We start from the raw sequence: 16,768 nt of genomic DNA, 5'->3' as shown, positions 1-16,768 counted from the left end.
TGAGATAAATGCCTACAGCTCCAGGACCCTAATTTAAAATCTCAGGCTGAGTGGGTCTAAATTCCGCTGACAGCCGTTGAGCTGGGCAGTAGGCAGATCACAGATCTACGAGTCTGCCCTGTCCTCACGTTGCAACAGACAGGTGAACACAACCCCTACGAGCCTCCTGCAAGGAAACACCGATCTAGACATTGTTATCGACAAGATTTCCTCTTGGAAAAACAGCCTTGTTTGTCTCTCAGCATTATAACACATCAGATAAACACAAAGTTTCAATAAGCAAAATGTCCCCTCTCATTAAATTCCATCCATGAAAACACAGGAGGATTAGTGTCGCTTGCTAAGAAAATGTTTCTCCGAGTACATAATTATTGCATAAGAAGAGATAAGGGTCCAAAATGAATCAACTAGTGGGAGAGGAATAATGAAACATGAAATAATACCGTTTGAAACTGCTCTCATCGACACTCTTCAAGCAAGGCATCATCAAGTTATAAATAAGAACAAAAATGGTTGTATTACTTTTATTTCAATAAAATTTTAACTTCATTACAGGAAAGTAAAACGTTTCAGTACTGAGTTCATACATTTACTGTTTGTGGAGACTTAAGCTTGCGTCTCCAGTAAAGCATAAAACAATTCCTTCATTTACAGCGGACAAAAAACAATTAAACACTTACATAATTAGCAAAATATTCAACTGTCTGTAGTTCAGTTTGTGGTAATGAGATAATGTATGGATTTAATATTTATCATTAAAGATAATGTGAGTAATATTTTAACAATGTTATTCATATTATAAAGGTTAGTTATTATGAAATAAGCTAACAGTATTATCCCATTAAAATGAAACATGATAACAGTAGTCTTATTTATGCTGAATTAAAACAACTAACATTAATAAAGTGCTGAAAGCTGTGAAATGTAGTTATATTCAGCCACTTTGAAATAAAGATGCATTCAGTCAACCCTGCTGAGATCAATTTGAGAACATACATTCTGAATTCAGTAGCTAATATTGTGTCATTGTCCAAAGGATAAAAATAAAACAGTTTTGAAAGCTTTCAGAGAGAAAAAAAATGCACATTAAATTAAATATTTCTTACATCACAAATATTCTAAATGCAAGTAATTTCTTTGTTTCTGGGTTGCCTTTCAATCGCACTCATGTCAATGCAATTCTGAAAGCAAGTTTGACAAATTATTTAACAGATGGAAAGCCTACACGGTCCAGCTATAATACTGAGTGGATCAGAAATCCCAATTTCACAAGTAAAGGCACATGCATTGCACTAGAGCACTAAACAACTTTCCATCACTAGCGGCAAAATCTGTATCACGTGATAGATTTGCACACTATCTCAAACTACATTATCTACACTATCTACTAAACTACTAAAAAAATCTCCTAAAAACTACACTATCTACCACTACTGTAGCGAAAACTACAACTAAGAGCAAAGGGGCATTCCAAAAGTCTGTAGTGCAAACATTAGTGTTGATTATTAGGTCGATAAACATGCTTGCAAAATTTAGGAAATGTTCAGTATCAGAAATGAGCAGTGGGATATATCTGGGTCAACTAACTTTCTTTCTTGGTTTACACAGAAAGTACTTGTGTCACCCCGTGTAAACTTCTTGGAAACTAACTGGGCAAGGATTAGAACTTGCCTCAGGCCCACAGAAATAAAGTGAAATGGACAAAGATGTAGTCATGAGACACACTCTAACAACTTCCTTCCGCTACCCATAGTGGAATTTAAAAAGCAGCACAATTGTTGCAGTTTGTGAATGGACTCGCCGCTGAGATTTCAGTCCGTTTCCATGTCACATACAGCAGCTGCAGGTCTTCAACATCAGCCTCCAAACACACACAGAGGCATTGAGTCATCTTTGGCATTGAGTCCATGCTCACTATATTAATATGATCCTTCACAATGGTCCCTAACACATAACTCCAGGGAAGACCTAATGGTAATCTAAAAAGAGTTAAAATGCAATATTAGAGCAAAATATTAAATGCTAACGGATTTTTTGCAGCAACTTAATTTCACTAATGGGCTTCAGCGTCCATTTTTACACCAACACAAAGTTTTGCACTTAAGAATAACAAACCATGTTTAACATGGAATTTGTAAGGTCTTGCTCACAGAACCTTCTCTTTTTACAGTGGTGTATGTAATGTTGAGATAACACCGAACAGTTGATTCTGGCATGAAAACTGAATAGCACAGTTACAGTCCATGTTCTTTTTTGGAGCCAGGTGTTGCAGGAAGTGATCGACACATTGGTGGAACATCAGTCTCTGTTCAGCCTTTCCGACTGCTTCCATTATTCTGAGGTAATGAAAATACAATGTTTTTTTTTTTCAAAAACTAAAAAAGAAAAGTTGCAATTCAGAAAGCATTGCACGTCAGAAATCTACGAACAGTTCATATTGGTTGCATTGAAGGAAATCAGTAGGATTAAACAGCTAAGCTAAGAACCCTTTTCGTTTTTTCTCCACACAGACCACTGACTCCGGAGCTCACTGGTGGTGCACAGCCTAGCAAGCTGGATTAAAGCTCTTGCATGCTGCATGGTCCCTCTTGACATTCATGGTCAGTGCTCTTCTGTCGCTACAGCAGACTCACTGTACAAACCTCTGCAACACACAGGAAAAAAGCAAAACACTTTAAGATAAGATAAGATCATTTTATTGGCCATATACAATTTCTTACATTAGGAATTTGTCTTTTTGCATACCCCAGCTTGCTCTCCATGAGACACACAGACAGGGAGAGAGAAGTTTGGGGTCAGAGTGCAGGGTCAGTCCCTGGAGCAGCTGGGGTTAAGGGCCTTGCTCAGGGGCCCAACGGAGTAGGATTCCTCTGCTGGCCGCGTGATTTGAACCTGCAACCTTCCAGCCACAGGCGCAGATCCTGAGCCACAGAGCTACCACTCAGCACTCATGATGTTATGCCCTTATGATTTTCACCCAAACTGCTATTTTCGAACATCAACACTTCACAACAATCCATGCTTTATAAGGCATCACAGACTGCCAAACCTCTCCAAGCTTTATTAGGATTTAGTTGTACTTTTACTAGGGTATTCCACAGGGCAGCTGGGGTTAAGGGCCTTACTCAGGGGCCCAACGGAGTAGGATTCCTCTGCTGGCCGCGTGATTTGAACCTGCAACCTTCCAGCCACAGGCGCAGATCCTGAGCCACAGAGCTACCACTCAGCACTCATGATGTTATGCCCTTATGATTTTCACCCAAACTGCTATTTTCGAACATCAACACTTCACAACAACCCATGCTTTATAAGGCATCACAGACTGCCAAACCTCTCCAAGCTTTATTAGGATTTAGTTGTACTTTTACTAGGGTATTCCACAGGGCACTTTTGTAAAGGAAGCCATTCATTAGAATTATTAATAATTAACTATTATTATCTACTAGGGTTCATGGTTTTTCCATTTTGAAACAGGGGAGTGGAAGGGGGATGGGGAATGGGGCTGATGGCATGATCTGAGAAAATGCAGAATAACTGAAATGCAGAGAAGTGGCAATTTTCCAAATTGACTAACAATAGTCTGTCAGACACTGGAAGGAAGATCCATTAGTATAAAAAGGGTAAAAGAACAAAGCAGGGCAGTGAAGTGGGGATATATAATTATACTCAGTGCAGGTATTTCAGAAGAGAGGGTCACTGATCAGTGAACACACTGGCCTAGTGGAGCATTCGAAGGATACATTTCACAAACAATGTAGAACATTGTCAGGAAAGACACAATCAGGTTTGTTAAGTTACTCACAGCATTTATCTTTCAACTCACATAGTTAAAACTAAAATAAGAAATAGAATTAAACCAAACACGTTGGTCATGTTAGGTCACATGAGCAAAGCAACACTTAGAAAAATACAGCAAAAGCTGTATACAAAATAATACAGTAATTATTTCTTGGAATCATGCAAACACCTCACCCCGATTCCCATGATATTTCACTTAAACTCCTGCTTGTTAGATATGTGTCTGAGCAGGAAAGCTACCACTGATCTCAGGGCTGGGAGAGTACTGGGATGGGAGTCCTCTAAGGAAAACTCTGCTGGTGCAGAAAAAGCACTTCTCTTTCAGGAACAGAATTTCTATAACACGCCCCAGCTTGTTCACCAGGGATACTGTTCTGTAGGTGGTGCTGACCATTGTGTGAAAAGTTAAACAGGTCCCGGAAACATGGTCTTTAAAGACCCATGTTGCTCTTGGTAAGAGTAGGAATGTAAACTCCACTCTGGCCCTGCACAATCTGAAGTTCCTAAAATTCTCCCTAAATTCAACTGGTGAAGCAATTTCTCACTCTTCCACCTGACCCGCTGTGTTGTGGGGTGCCTGGCACAGAATCGAAGGCATAATAAAGGAGAGTGCACAACTCTACAATGTTGTAGTGATACTGTTCTGTACTTAATGACCTAATTATTTGTGGTCAGTGGGTGGAAGGAGTAGAGAAACTCCTGAGCACAATAATGGATTTCAATCCTGGATTTGGTACAAATGGTCCACCGTGGTTTAAGAAATAAATGTCTGCTAAGACAGAAGAATGGCTCTCAGTCCTACAGTATGATTGACTGTGTATGAATGCATGTTACTAACAGTACCACAACTTAAATGGAAACTAAGTTATTCATAAAGGCTTCAGGTTTGCTGACCCATGCTTGTGGGAGCACTTTAACCTCTTTCAGGGAAGAAAGTCAGATTAACTCCTGACCAAAGTGCAAAGTTTCTTTCCACCAAGAGATACCAAGGACAAAAATACAATAAAACCTTTTCCATTCGTCTGTTCCAGTGCTCTTAGTTCCTTAGTGCTCTGTCCATCATGCAGTAGAATCAGTTGCTAGCCTAATCTGTAATTACTGAGGCCTGGAGCCAACATGCCTTCAATGAGAGACCTTCACAGTCCACCTAACAGGAAACTGCCTCATTAATCTCTCCTTCAAAGACAAGAGCCTTCTGTGTATTACTTGGTTATGCTCAACTATAGCGTCTCCAACTTCTTTCTAGCAGGGAAGCATCTTAACAATTACATGTTATTAAATATAGAGGAATGCAATTTTTGAAAACATATTTATCCCAGAGTGAAGGTAGTTCACGACTCTGTAAAACAAAGTTGTATTTTTGGAACTGAGAACTGAGGCCAATTGTAAAGAAGCACTGACTATCCAATATTGGCTTTCACAGTTTACTGTAAAAGTTATCCATCTGTCCAACCAATTATTCCAATTCAGGGTCAGGGGGGAGTCAGAGCCTATCCCAGAAGGCAGCGGGCGCAAGAGAGGGTACACCCCAGACGAGACGCCAGCCCATCGCAGGGGCACACCCAGACGCACACCCACACCAGGGCCATTTTTCCCAGAAGCCAAGTAACTTACTGTACCAGTATGTTTCTGGGGTGTGGGAGGAAACCCACATGAGCATGGGGAGAACGTACAAACTCCACACAGACAGCAACTGAACCCAGGGCCCCAGTACCGCGAGGCAGTAGTGCCAACCAATGTGCCACCATGCCGCTTTTTAAAAACACTATCCATCAAGAGCCATACGGGGTGAGGGAACATCCGATTCCGTTACCTGGACCAGAAAAGCCGCCAGAACCGCCAGGACAGCCACGAGCCCAAGCCGGCCCAGCCAGCCCAGGTTGATCCGTTTCAGGATCAGGATCCGAGCCCAGCGGACCTTGTCGGCAGAGTGAGGCGGGTAGCGCAGTTTGTTCATGCCCTCCATGGACAGGGACTTGATCAGGCAGGCGCGGAGGTGGCTCAGCTGGTCGAAGCTGTGCTTGCCGTGGTAGCAGCCCATGCCGCTGTTGCCTGGAGGAAGAGACGGACTCGGCGTTAGCTTTGCTGTCCTCCCTGCCGCAGGACCGATAGTGGGGTGCAGGCAGTTTATCATGGGATAGAAAAATGAGCTTCTATTGATAGATATAGGTCAAATATAGTGGGCACAAGGCAAACACTCCAACCCACAGGAAATGGACACCTTGGTATCTCTCAACGTTCTAACTTGTTGTTCAGACTCTGCAGTTGGGGTTAAAGAGACGCACGAATATTGCTGGGTTAGAGGTGCTGAACACCCCGAGCACATTTTGTCAGAAGCTATATCACAGTGCAACTCACAACTGGCAGCCCACTGAAGCTCAGCAGGTGTGAGCCTGGTCAGTACCTGGATGGGAGACCTCCTGGGAAAGCTAAGGTTGCTGCTGGAAGAGGTGTTAGAGGGGCCAGCAGGGGGCGCTCACACTGCTGTCTGTGTGAGTCCTAATGCCCCAGTATAGCGAGAGGGACACTATACTGTAAAAAGGCGCCGTCTTTCGGATGAGATGTAAAACCGAGGTCCCGACTCTCTGTGGTCATTAAAAATCCCAGGGTGTTTCTTGAAAAGAGAAGGGGTGTAACGCTGGTGTCCTGGTCAAATTTCCCATTGGCCTTTGCCAATCATGGCCTCCTAATAATCCCCATCTCTGAACTGGCTTCATCACTCTGCTCTCCTCCCCACTGAGAGCTGGTGTGTGAGGAGAGTACTGGTGCATCATCCAGGTGGGGCTGCACACTGGTGGTGCTGGAGGGGATCCCCATTACCTGGAAAGCACTATGAGTGGAGTGTCCAGAAAAGCACTATATAAGCGTAACGTATTAATTGACAACAGCCACTGAGTAAACACTTTCTTTCCCCAGGAATGCGCTTACCCACTCCCCCGAACGGCAGAGCGCTGACGGAGTAGTGCAGCAGACAGTCGTTGGCCGTCACCCCTCCGCTGGACGTCTCGGCGATCACCTTCTTGATCAGCTGAAACGGGAAGCGAGAGCCGCTGGGACGGGGGAGGACACGAGGACAGGGCCGCGGCGGTTTCTCACGGGCCGTGTTGAACAGGAGGCGCGTGCCGATTTCAGGCCCTGGGCCTCGGGCAGCGGATATCAGCCAGCACACAGTTTAAAAGTGGGGCAAAAGTTTTGTGAGGAACTTTAATTTTTATCCATTTCCAATAAAAACTGCATTTCACTCAGAAGCTTAGAATCAAGAGGTTGCTTGTGTTTTTTTTTTTCTGAGCTACCCCTCAATTCACTGGAATGTCCCCAGTCGAAAACACTGAAGGAGAACACCGTGGTGACCTGGCTCAGCCATCGTCCCTGGCTTCTGTTTAACACGGCTCGTATTGTATGTACACAGTGTGTCGAATGTGACAGAGCTCATCTCATGGTGAGCGGCAAGCATATAGCAACTTCCTCATCCTGCCTGACTGAACAGTGTTCAATGTCACCGTGTGTTACCTTGTTGTCCAAAGAGAAGACGTACAGCGCCAGTGGCTTCTCTCGCTCGTTGATGAAGCGGATGGCCTCGTCCACGCTGCCCGCGCTCAGGATGGGCAGGACCGGCCCAAAGATCTCCTCCTGCATGACTTTGGACTGGGGCGTCACATCCTTCAGGACAGTGGGGGCTCAGGAGGTGTGGGAGAGAAAGAGTCACCGTCACTGAACAAGCTCAGGGCACAACACCTGCGACTCCAGATGTTGCACAAGTCAAGTAGTGGCTGAAGCTCTGACTCAGTCACTGAACCTGGACATGTCTTCTTTGTGCTCTGTCCTACAGAATACCAATCATTGCAAATTTATTTGGTTGACAATTGTACCCAAAATGACTTTTCACGCATTTAAAATGATGGGTATTTTCCCGGAGCACTCTTGCAGAAGCATCTTATTTGATGGTACAACAGCAAGCCCTGTTCAGGATTTAAATCCACAGACTTCCAGTTATGAGTGTGGAAAGATAACTACTCCATGATGCTCACTAAAACCACATGCAATATTCAGGGGCCTACTGGGATTGCAACATTAGTTGACAAGTCATAACTCACTGCATGGTGCCTGTAATTCACTTTGGGTAAAGGAGTGTCTCATAGTAGCACCCACAACCCAGTAAACCTCCCTTCAAAACAGATTCTTACCAATGTAGCACTGTGACTCATCGTGCTCTCCGCCCAGCACCACAGTGCAGCCCTCCAGCAGAGACAGAATTCTTTTGAAATGGCGCTGGTTGATGATGCGTCCGTAATCTTGTGAGGTCTTGGGGTCGTCGCCGTAGAATTCCTGGAAATGGCACAAAAACTTTACATCACCTTCCACAGCCCTTCCATTATTCTTCTGACTTTATCAAACCCAGTTTTCATTCATTCCACTGTCATCCCCTTCTTTTCATGTCTGTTGGCCCTACAGCTCTTCAATTAAAACAAGAGGGTTTGTTTTTTAAAGCTCCACTTCCAAATAGTGTTGCAGACTGCTACTGCGGTATTGTCCAGACCATAAAAAGGTTCTGCGACCTCTTTTTCACTACTATGCTGATAAAAAGTACCAAGACCAACAATCCCAGAACAGCTTATTTTGCAGCATCCCCTTAAAAACAAAAAGAGCTAAGCACCTTGAGTGATTTCTTGATCTCCTCCACCACTCGGTCCTGTATGCTGGGGTCACACAAGATGTAGTCAGGAGCGATGCAGGTCTGACCACAGTTCACAAACTTTCCCCAGGTGATCCGGCTACAGGGAGGAAGCAAGAAGAGTGAAAAGGAGAAGATCAGACATAATACAATGTGAATACAAGGTGTCTGAAATAACAGGAAGATCACAGCTTTAAGAGAACAAATGCAAGTCTGAAAACACTAATTCTAGTAGCTAAACTGAATAAATGTGCATGATGTTGGGTTTAAGTTACGCTCTCCTTTCTATGACCTTTGGTAAGTGAAAGTCACTGATTTTTAGAGAAGAGAATGAGAGAAATGTTCAGCAGGCACATTCAAGCTGACCCTAACTGTTACCCTGCCCGGTCACCAACTCGGACATCACTGCACTCCCTGGGCCCGGAGTTATCGTTCTGTCCGAGTTAGTGACGGCCCCATCATGTGGCATTCGAGGTTTAACTGACCGGCAGGCGACAGACAGGTCGCAGGCCTTGTCGATGTAGCAGGGACTCTTCCCGCCCAGCTCCAGGGTGACGGGGGTGAGGTGGCGGGCGGCGGCCTCCATCACCAGCTTTCCCACAGTGCTGTTCCCGGTGTAGAAGATGTGGTCGAAGCGCTGCCTCAGGAGCTCCTGGGTCTCTGGGACTCCCCCGGTCACCACTGGGTACATCTCCTGGGAGACAGCATCACAGGCACAGACCTCACAGCACACGCTGCACAAAAGATCATCACATGAACAGAGCCACTGACAATACAGAAAGACGGATATATTTAGAAGCCACACAATACAGCAAATTCGAAATGGGTAAATTGTTTCTAGATTGTCAATGAATTTATTCTGCTACTGAGATTTAATAACCATTTTGAGAAATTGGGACTGCAGCTCCCCTTAAGCCTACCAGCATGTCTTTGGAAATCAGAGTACCTAGAGGAATCCTACGCAAACATGGGGAGAACATACAAACTCCACACAGACAGAACCCCAGACTCAGGGCTGCGATTATTTACAGAGACCTACTGTAGTTATTTTTTAGTTACATAGTTACATATACAGAAAAAATGGGAAAATATGAAGAAATTCAGTCACAGCTGGTGGAGAGGGTGCACCAGCTCTCTTCACTGCTCCAGCGTGGCGGCGCGGTGAGGCTGGTGGGAGGGGCTATGTCAGCCAGGCCTGGGGGTCTTGAGGCTGCTCTTTGATGAGCAATTGCACCTGGTGCTGGCCCTGCCCTACAGTAAAAATACGCTTTGCACGACAGATTGTGAGCCGCTTCTCATTACGTTTTGCCTTCGGGACAAATCATAGCAGGATGAATGACTGTTGCCTGCAGTGAGCGTGCCTTAGTTGCCTCCACCCGGCTTTGCATGAGTATCACAGACCCAAAGTCAGCTTTTAGTGTATTTGTATTGTACTGGTGTATTTGGAGTAATATATATAATGGCCGGGACAAAAAGCACTATGGCAAATCCATGCTTCAGAGCTAAAAGAAGCAGAGCAAAGCAATGCTGTATTGCATTTATGCAGGTATCAACAGTCAACAGCATTAAACACAAACAAAAGAGAGAAGCACAGAACACACCTGCAACATAGAGGGGGGGAGAATTTACCTTGTCAAGGTACAGAGGGAGCAGATCCTCCATCATCTTTGCAGTGTGCGTGCTCACCTCCGACGGCTTCAACACAGCTGCATTGCCTGAAGGAAAGGAAAAGCCAGGGTTTGAAACGAGAGAAAGTGCAAGCATCCACGGCGCAGTTTTAAAATCCAGCCACCAGGTTGCGCTGTCCTGTCACCAAACATTACAGTTTGACACTGACTTCATTCCTTCCTTCCTTCTCCTTCTAAGGACAAAACTGTTTTAGTAAGAGCAAACTTAACCACGTTTTGATACAGTTCGCACCTTTTATATGACTAATAAGTGGTAATGATAATAATTCCTTACACTTATATAGTACTTTTCTGGACACTCCACACAAAATGCTTTACAGGTAATGGGGATCCCCTCCACCACCACCAGTGTGCAGCCCCACCTGGATGATGCGACAGCAGCCATAGTGAACAAAACACCAGCTCTAGGTGGGGAGGAAAGGAATTACAACAGGCTGAGTCTATGCTTGCTGAAAACAAACAATTCAGATAACTGCCATTTTGTGTAGCACCTCATCTGAACCTAAGTGACTGCAAGAAAAAATATCAGGAGCCCCTAACTTACTTCTTGCCACTAGATAGTAAAAAAAGGAAGTGAAAAGATTGATTCAACATCAGCTCAACCCTCTACCACGTAAAGGAAGTGGAAAAGCGTCCTCAAATGTTCTGCTCTGAGTGTTTCAGCTAATAGTTTGCCAGATTTGGAAAAAACACTTCTGGATTCAACCCTTCTTACTGGTCATTAACTCCCCCTGAAATCTGAACTCTTTGCCCTCGAGTGTGTCCAACTTTAAATAAGAACTACTTTATATATAGTTTAGTGTAGGACCTCTTTAGTGAATATTACATTATGTAATCCACTTGAACCGCAATGTTAACTATGTAGACATGGTCTTATTTTGCAGACCTGATCTCCTCTGCTCTACACAGCTCATTTTGTTTAAACTAGTAAATCTAGTGGAAAAAGAGTGACAGTCTCTTTAAGAGAATGACACAGCATTACTTCCAATCTGCCCCTTTTATCAGGCAATATGCCGGGGCTTGATCCTCTCTCCCCAAGTGAATGACAGTAACCTTGTAGCTCTAAAAGCAATGATAAGAGCACTGGGTGAGAGGCCTTCCAGACAGTAAAACAGTGAAGGCTGCAGTATTTCAACAGTTAAAGAAATTCAGGAAACTGCATGGACACCCTATCCTAACAAGTCCTGTTTAAAAGGATTAAGGGATTTTAGACCTCCCAGTGCCTCTCATTTTCTCAACCTTTGCAACTCTCAACAATGCATAACAAAGCGTAACAATGAGAGCAGAAAGCACAAACTGAATCTGTTGTTCGCTGCTTTACCCTATCGCACAAAGTTCATGTAACGGCTTTTGGTTCGGGATAGTAAACCAAAAGTATGCCAAAGGCCGCAAAACAAGCCTGCCTACAAGATTCTGATCTCGTTAAGCTATCTCATTTCAATTCCACATTTACATATCATACGAATAAAAAGAAAACAAAGGGTTTTGGCGGGGAGGGGGGGGGGAGTATAAATACAGACGCAAACTTCACAAACCACAATTCAAGGATTTCTTTCATCTACAAAAGCCGTGCACCCCAGCTCCTGCATACAGTGCATATCATTTAGCTAATCACTTGCACACATTCTGCAAATAATACACAGATTTAATAAAGGCACATTAACAAAGCAACATTCTGCGCATTTATGTAATGTACTGTGTGACCTAACCTTTCATAATTCATTTACAGCAAATTGTGTGCAAACTCACTCCCCAGTGATTATTTTCACCCGGTTGTGTCAATGCAGTGCACTGCACAACGCAGTGACATCTCACCTCTGACCTCACCTCCTTTGTCACCTTCACAGCCCTTGAAAGTAAAGCAAAATTAACAAATCAAAACAGTGTGTAGTACCTTATTAACACGTTGGATCGGCACTAAATTGTTCCATTTCCTTCAGGTCTGCATGAGGAAGAGGCCACTTTTTCATTTCATACAGGTCATGTAGAACTAGTCAGGTAATTTAAACTGAAGAATAATTTGTGGACCCTAAGAGTACAAAATGGTTTTAAAATTGATAACTTTAGTGCTATAAAACTATTGTTAAATGTCCGTACAGGAGCTTCAAAAAACACATTTGTTTCAGTTGTCGGGGTTCTTTTAGAAAGAGATGGAATACACCGCTGGGGTGCTGAGCCAGCCAGCCCAGAACTACACCTGCAAACAAACGCTAAGGTACAAAAGAGCAAACAAGCATGACTCATTGCCTCCTGCCCTCCCTTCAGTCCATGCCCGCCCTTGCAGAAATGCTACACAGTGTGTACGAGGATGCCCTCCTATCCCATTTGCCCCAGGCGGCTTTTGTTATTCTACTTTACTGCAGGTTTAGAAGACGATCTAATTGAATGCCTTCATTATCAAATTTGAATTGGCCTTGTCGAAACTGCTGAACCCAAGTTTGTTAAATGGTCAGGCTATGCATGAACAGGGAACCCCAACCTGTATTTTGCTTTTAACATTTATTAGCAAACCTTTGCACAAAAACATGAAAAAACGAAGTCAGTACACCAACCTAAGGATAAAACAAATACAGGAACCAGTACTTCTTTCCCCAGTGTAGATGCAACCTCACAGCCCTACTCTACACAGCCACAGCAACGAGGGCGGCGTTCTCTGCTTACCGGCGGCGATGGCCCCGATGAGGGGCTGGATAGTGACGGCCATGGGATAGTTCCAGGCCCCGATGACCAGCACCACCCCCAGGGGCTCAGGCTGGATGTAGACCTGGTCGGACAGCGTGAGGAGGGTCTTCTCCACTGGCCGGGGGGCTGCCCACTCCGCCAGCCTCTCCAGGGTCAGAGCGATCTCTGCCTCCAGGCCCATCAGCTCGTACAGGGGGGTAGCAAACTGGCTCTGCACAGACCACAGCGTTTTCACCGGCAGGCGTACACATGCTCTTTTGTCTTACATATACCTGGAGCTCTAAAAGCAACAGTGCAACACATATCAAGCTGGCTAGATAAGATTAATAGAGCACAAAGCCTTTTGAGGCTCTTCAAATAGGATCAATAACTATACTGCTGTGAAAAGAGAACTTAAGGAATATTTCAGACATAGCTCAATGACTGAATAATAGGACATCCCAATGCACTCTGCATAAACATACAGTGAAACCACAATTATTTTTACTTTTTTTGCAGGGAAGGATACAAACCTTTTCATCTAGTCTAAGGCGGCATTTTCCAATCTAGGCTCGAGAGTACCCTTGTGATTTTCATTCCAACAGAGATCTTAATGAAAGCCACTTGAATTTCACTCTTTTCTGCACTCCATCACACTGTAGTTTCAACTTTCTTTCAAACTGTTGCTCCCCTATAGCTTTCTAAACCACTCTTGATCTCTAACTCTATCACCTCCACAACTTGTGAGACAAAGGGCTGTCAAACAAGTGTTCTCAGTGCTGCATGGGCCTTCTGGTTAAATTCAGCTGTATCACTGACACAGGCCTTAGTGAAAGGAGAGCTGAAACGCAGCAGGTTTCATGCTAATATCTAATCTCGTTCAACGATTTGCAAACTGAAACAGTTTTAATAACAAACAGTTCAACTGAAAAGCTTGATGAGACAAACTGTCAAAGTTCAGCTGGAATGCAAACCTGAACAGACAGGGATATTCCAGCACCACAATTGGGAAACACCAGCCTGAGACAACCTGTGAACAATACTAGAGACAGGGAGAAAGTGGAGCAGTAACTCCCAGTAACCGGAGGTCTGCAACCCGCAGATGCAGCCTGCAGCAATCTTGGTTCACCTTGTTGAGGTCTTTCTTAAGCGCAGCTGCGATCTCCTTCTCTCGCTCAGTGATGAACCGCTGCAGTGCCTTCAGCTGACGAACTCTGAACTCTAGAGGTCGTGACCTCCCGGTGAGGAACGCAGTCCTCGCTCGGTCAACAGCCTCCTTCTCTCGGGACATGGCTGGGGGGGGGACAAGGCAACATGACAGACAGAACCTTTATTTACGCAAGAAAGGGTTCAAGACCTCGTTCTGGTGCTTCTTGAACGAAACCAGGATTTCAGCTTCAACAGCTGTGGGCTGGAATGTTCGTTCCACACTCCCACCACCTTTTGTGTAAAGAAGAGCCTCCTGGCCTGACTGGACAATCCAGCCGTTTCTTGAAAGAAACCAGGGTATCGTGTTCGACGGCATGGCTGGGGAAATCGTTTCACACTTCCACTACCCAAATAAAAGAAATCAAAGGATCTGACAGATGAGTGGCCACTCGAAAAGCTGCAGTCTTGCAGCAATGGGCAGCTTCACTGGCCAATACTGCAGGAGAGTGAGGAACTGCAGAGTCACGGGTGTCCTAGAAGACAGGAATTGAGCCTGGTACTGCCAGAGAACGGGCAGCTGTCAAACCAACAGCGTAAAGAAGATGTTGTAACAGAGGAAAACCCATAAGAAGGCTTTGAGTGAGGTGGCTTGCTATTCGAGCAGACTAGTTCATAAGGAATATTGAGCTTATTAATGTAACACACCAAGGAGATTAAGCAGTTTGTGCACATACTAACTTCTTCAACCGAGATTCTTTGGAAACCACCTGCTGTTTTCTTTTCACTTTGTAATTCAATGCACGTCTTTTCATTTGTACACTAAAGAGAACCTGATACCTCTCCAAAGGCAAAGGCAAATTAATATCCAGCTTTATTAATAGTGTACAAGCTTTCTGTTTTGCATAAATTCGAGACTTGCTGCCACAATTAAAATCAGCTGAAATTATTTTCTCAGACGTACAGATCTATCTTTTTTTTAATAACTTTTGTGAGCACTGCAGAATCTCTAAAACTGGATTCTCTGTCGAGAGAGCGTAAAGTCACTTTCTTCCTGCTTTACCTGCAAATCACCTGACAGCTATATTCCCTGTTCTTCACCAGAATGACGTAGGCTTGTTCCTACCGCTATGTAGTCTACAGGCTGTAGGAAGAGTTCATGTGGCATAACGTCCCGTAAAAATAATAATTTCACAGAAATATACAATACACAGACTTATTATGGTGTAACTTATTTATAGCACAGGACAGAAAAAAAATGATGTCATTTGCCAGATTAGTACAAAAACCCTGAAAAAAAGTTTACAAATTAGAAAACGAGCTTTAATCTTTGACATCAAAAATTAAACACGTTCATCAAGCTGACAGATATATCGGTACTCATAATGTTAGCTCCTGTACACTGCCGGACAACGGGAAGAGAGAAGTCTGCAAAATGCGGAACACTTTTTATTGCACAAGGAGAAGTGCCGTTATGACCTACAGTACGTCCTTATGTTAATGCATTGATTTAGCAATCCGCCTCTTACAAACGTATAAAAGGTAGACAAACTAAAGCCGCAAAGATAGACATTCACAACCCTTCATCTTCTCGGAGTGTTAAGATTACTACCACATAAAAAAAACTTAGCGGGGAGGCAAGACTATTTCCCGAGTTGCCTTTAACGGTTTTGAGTCATATCATCCATTAGAGAACACGAATTCCGCTTTTTTTTTACCTCAGATAGTCGAAGAATAATCAATCCCGAGTTTATTGTCGCTGCAGGAGAAGTCCTGGCTGTTGTTTTGTGGGGGGGGGGAAAACTGTCCCGCAGCGTTCGTGTGTGCCTGTACCACCTTCAAACCTTGACCGACAATGGGTGGAAGCACCGATATTCAGATTACATCACGTTTAAACAAACCGTAACAGTGAATTCCACGATTCTGGGAGGCGGCTACACCGACGTCACTCGGTTCGCCATCTTGAGTGCAAGCAGGCGAGTCATTGGCTCAGGCCCGTGTCGATCACAGACAGGGCCTGAAAAACAGGCGTTTCTAAGTAACAACAGTAGTTTAAGATCAGCGTTAGTAACTTTTTCGCCAAACAAACAGAATGGATAAACCCATTATTCATACGCCAAAACAATGGTGTATTGTCGGGGAGAACTACAGTAACAAACTGTTGCCACGAACGTTGCCACGAATTCCTTTGTGAACCGTTATAGCTAAACGCTTAAGCCAACCATTGATTTTTTTGCTTGTTTACTTCCAGCTGCGTGCAGAATGCAATGTATGTAGGAGATGGTAAATTATCATTTCTTTTTGTAAACAAATCATTAGACTTGATAAGGTAGGGGGTGACAAGGAAGGGGGTGTTAAGAATGACCTCATTTTCGAATTGGTTGTACGATAGCAATTTCGAAAGCGACCATTTAACCTCTAGTATTTAATGAAATGTGGTAATTTGTCTCTCCAGACACTGATGGTGACTGGTCTTTGGGTTAACTTCCTATATGGCGAGACTGTGCGAGACCAGCTTTATAAGCAGGTGCCAAAATGTGCTGGTAAAAACGGGTAATTGTAATCTTGGTTACCGTAAACCACTGGATAAAAAGTAGCATCCAAACAAATAATAAACCAATTACGTTCTAAGTGCCTTTTAGAACTGGGTAGCTTTGGTGATATGTATACAGTCCTCTCTGGATATAGCTTTTCACAATTGTTTTTAAGTTGGTCTTGCAGAAAGAGACAGTCGATGTCAAAAATAACTGCAGGAAATTAATTGTATGCTTAATTATGCATGATTTTTTAAAATGTTAGCTTA

The 16,768-nt window shown here is 43.9% G+C and overlaps 1 protein-coding gene across 2 annotated transcripts; it reads right to left on the bottom strand.

Annotated features, from left to right (window-relative positions):
* Positions 1-510: 510 nt before the first annotated feature.
* LOC148643425 (aldehyde dehydrogenase family 3 member A2-like) lies at positions 511-15,899 on the bottom strand. Of its 2 annotated transcripts, XM_088615677.1 has the most exons (12): positions 15,684-15,899; positions 14,799-14,817; positions 13,949-14,112; positions 12,820-13,051; positions 10,100-10,185; positions 8,956-9,164; positions 8,453-8,570; positions 7,983-8,124; positions 7,309-7,475; positions 6,727-6,826; positions 5,612-5,850; positions 511-2,644 (listed from the first exon to the last, which is right to left on the bottom strand). In XM_088615677.1, the coding sequence occupies exons 3-12, from the start codon at positions 14,108-14,110 to the stop codon at positions 2,630-2,632; spliced, it is 1,470 nt and encodes a 489-aa protein (XP_088471803.1). In that variant the 5' UTR covers positions 14,111-14,112; positions 14,799-14,817; positions 15,684-15,899; the 3' UTR covers positions 511-2,629. The 2 variants fall into 2 exon arrangements, with proteins under 2 accessions (XP_088471803.1, XP_088471802.1); XM_088615676.1 differs by lacking the exon at positions 14,799-14,817.
* Between the last annotated feature and the right edge of the window lie 869 nt (positions 15,900-16,768).

Source organism: Lepisosteus platostomus, chromosome 22 (assembly GCF_059453375.1).
Source record: "Lepisosteus platostomus isolate fLepPlt1 chromosome 22, fLepPlt1.hap1, whole genome shotgun sequence".
Lineage (NCBI taxonomy): Eukaryota > Metazoa > Chordata > Actinopteri > Semionotiformes > Lepisosteidae > Lepisosteus > Lepisosteus platostomus.
This window is presented reverse-complemented; position numbering and strand designations above follow the sequence as displayed.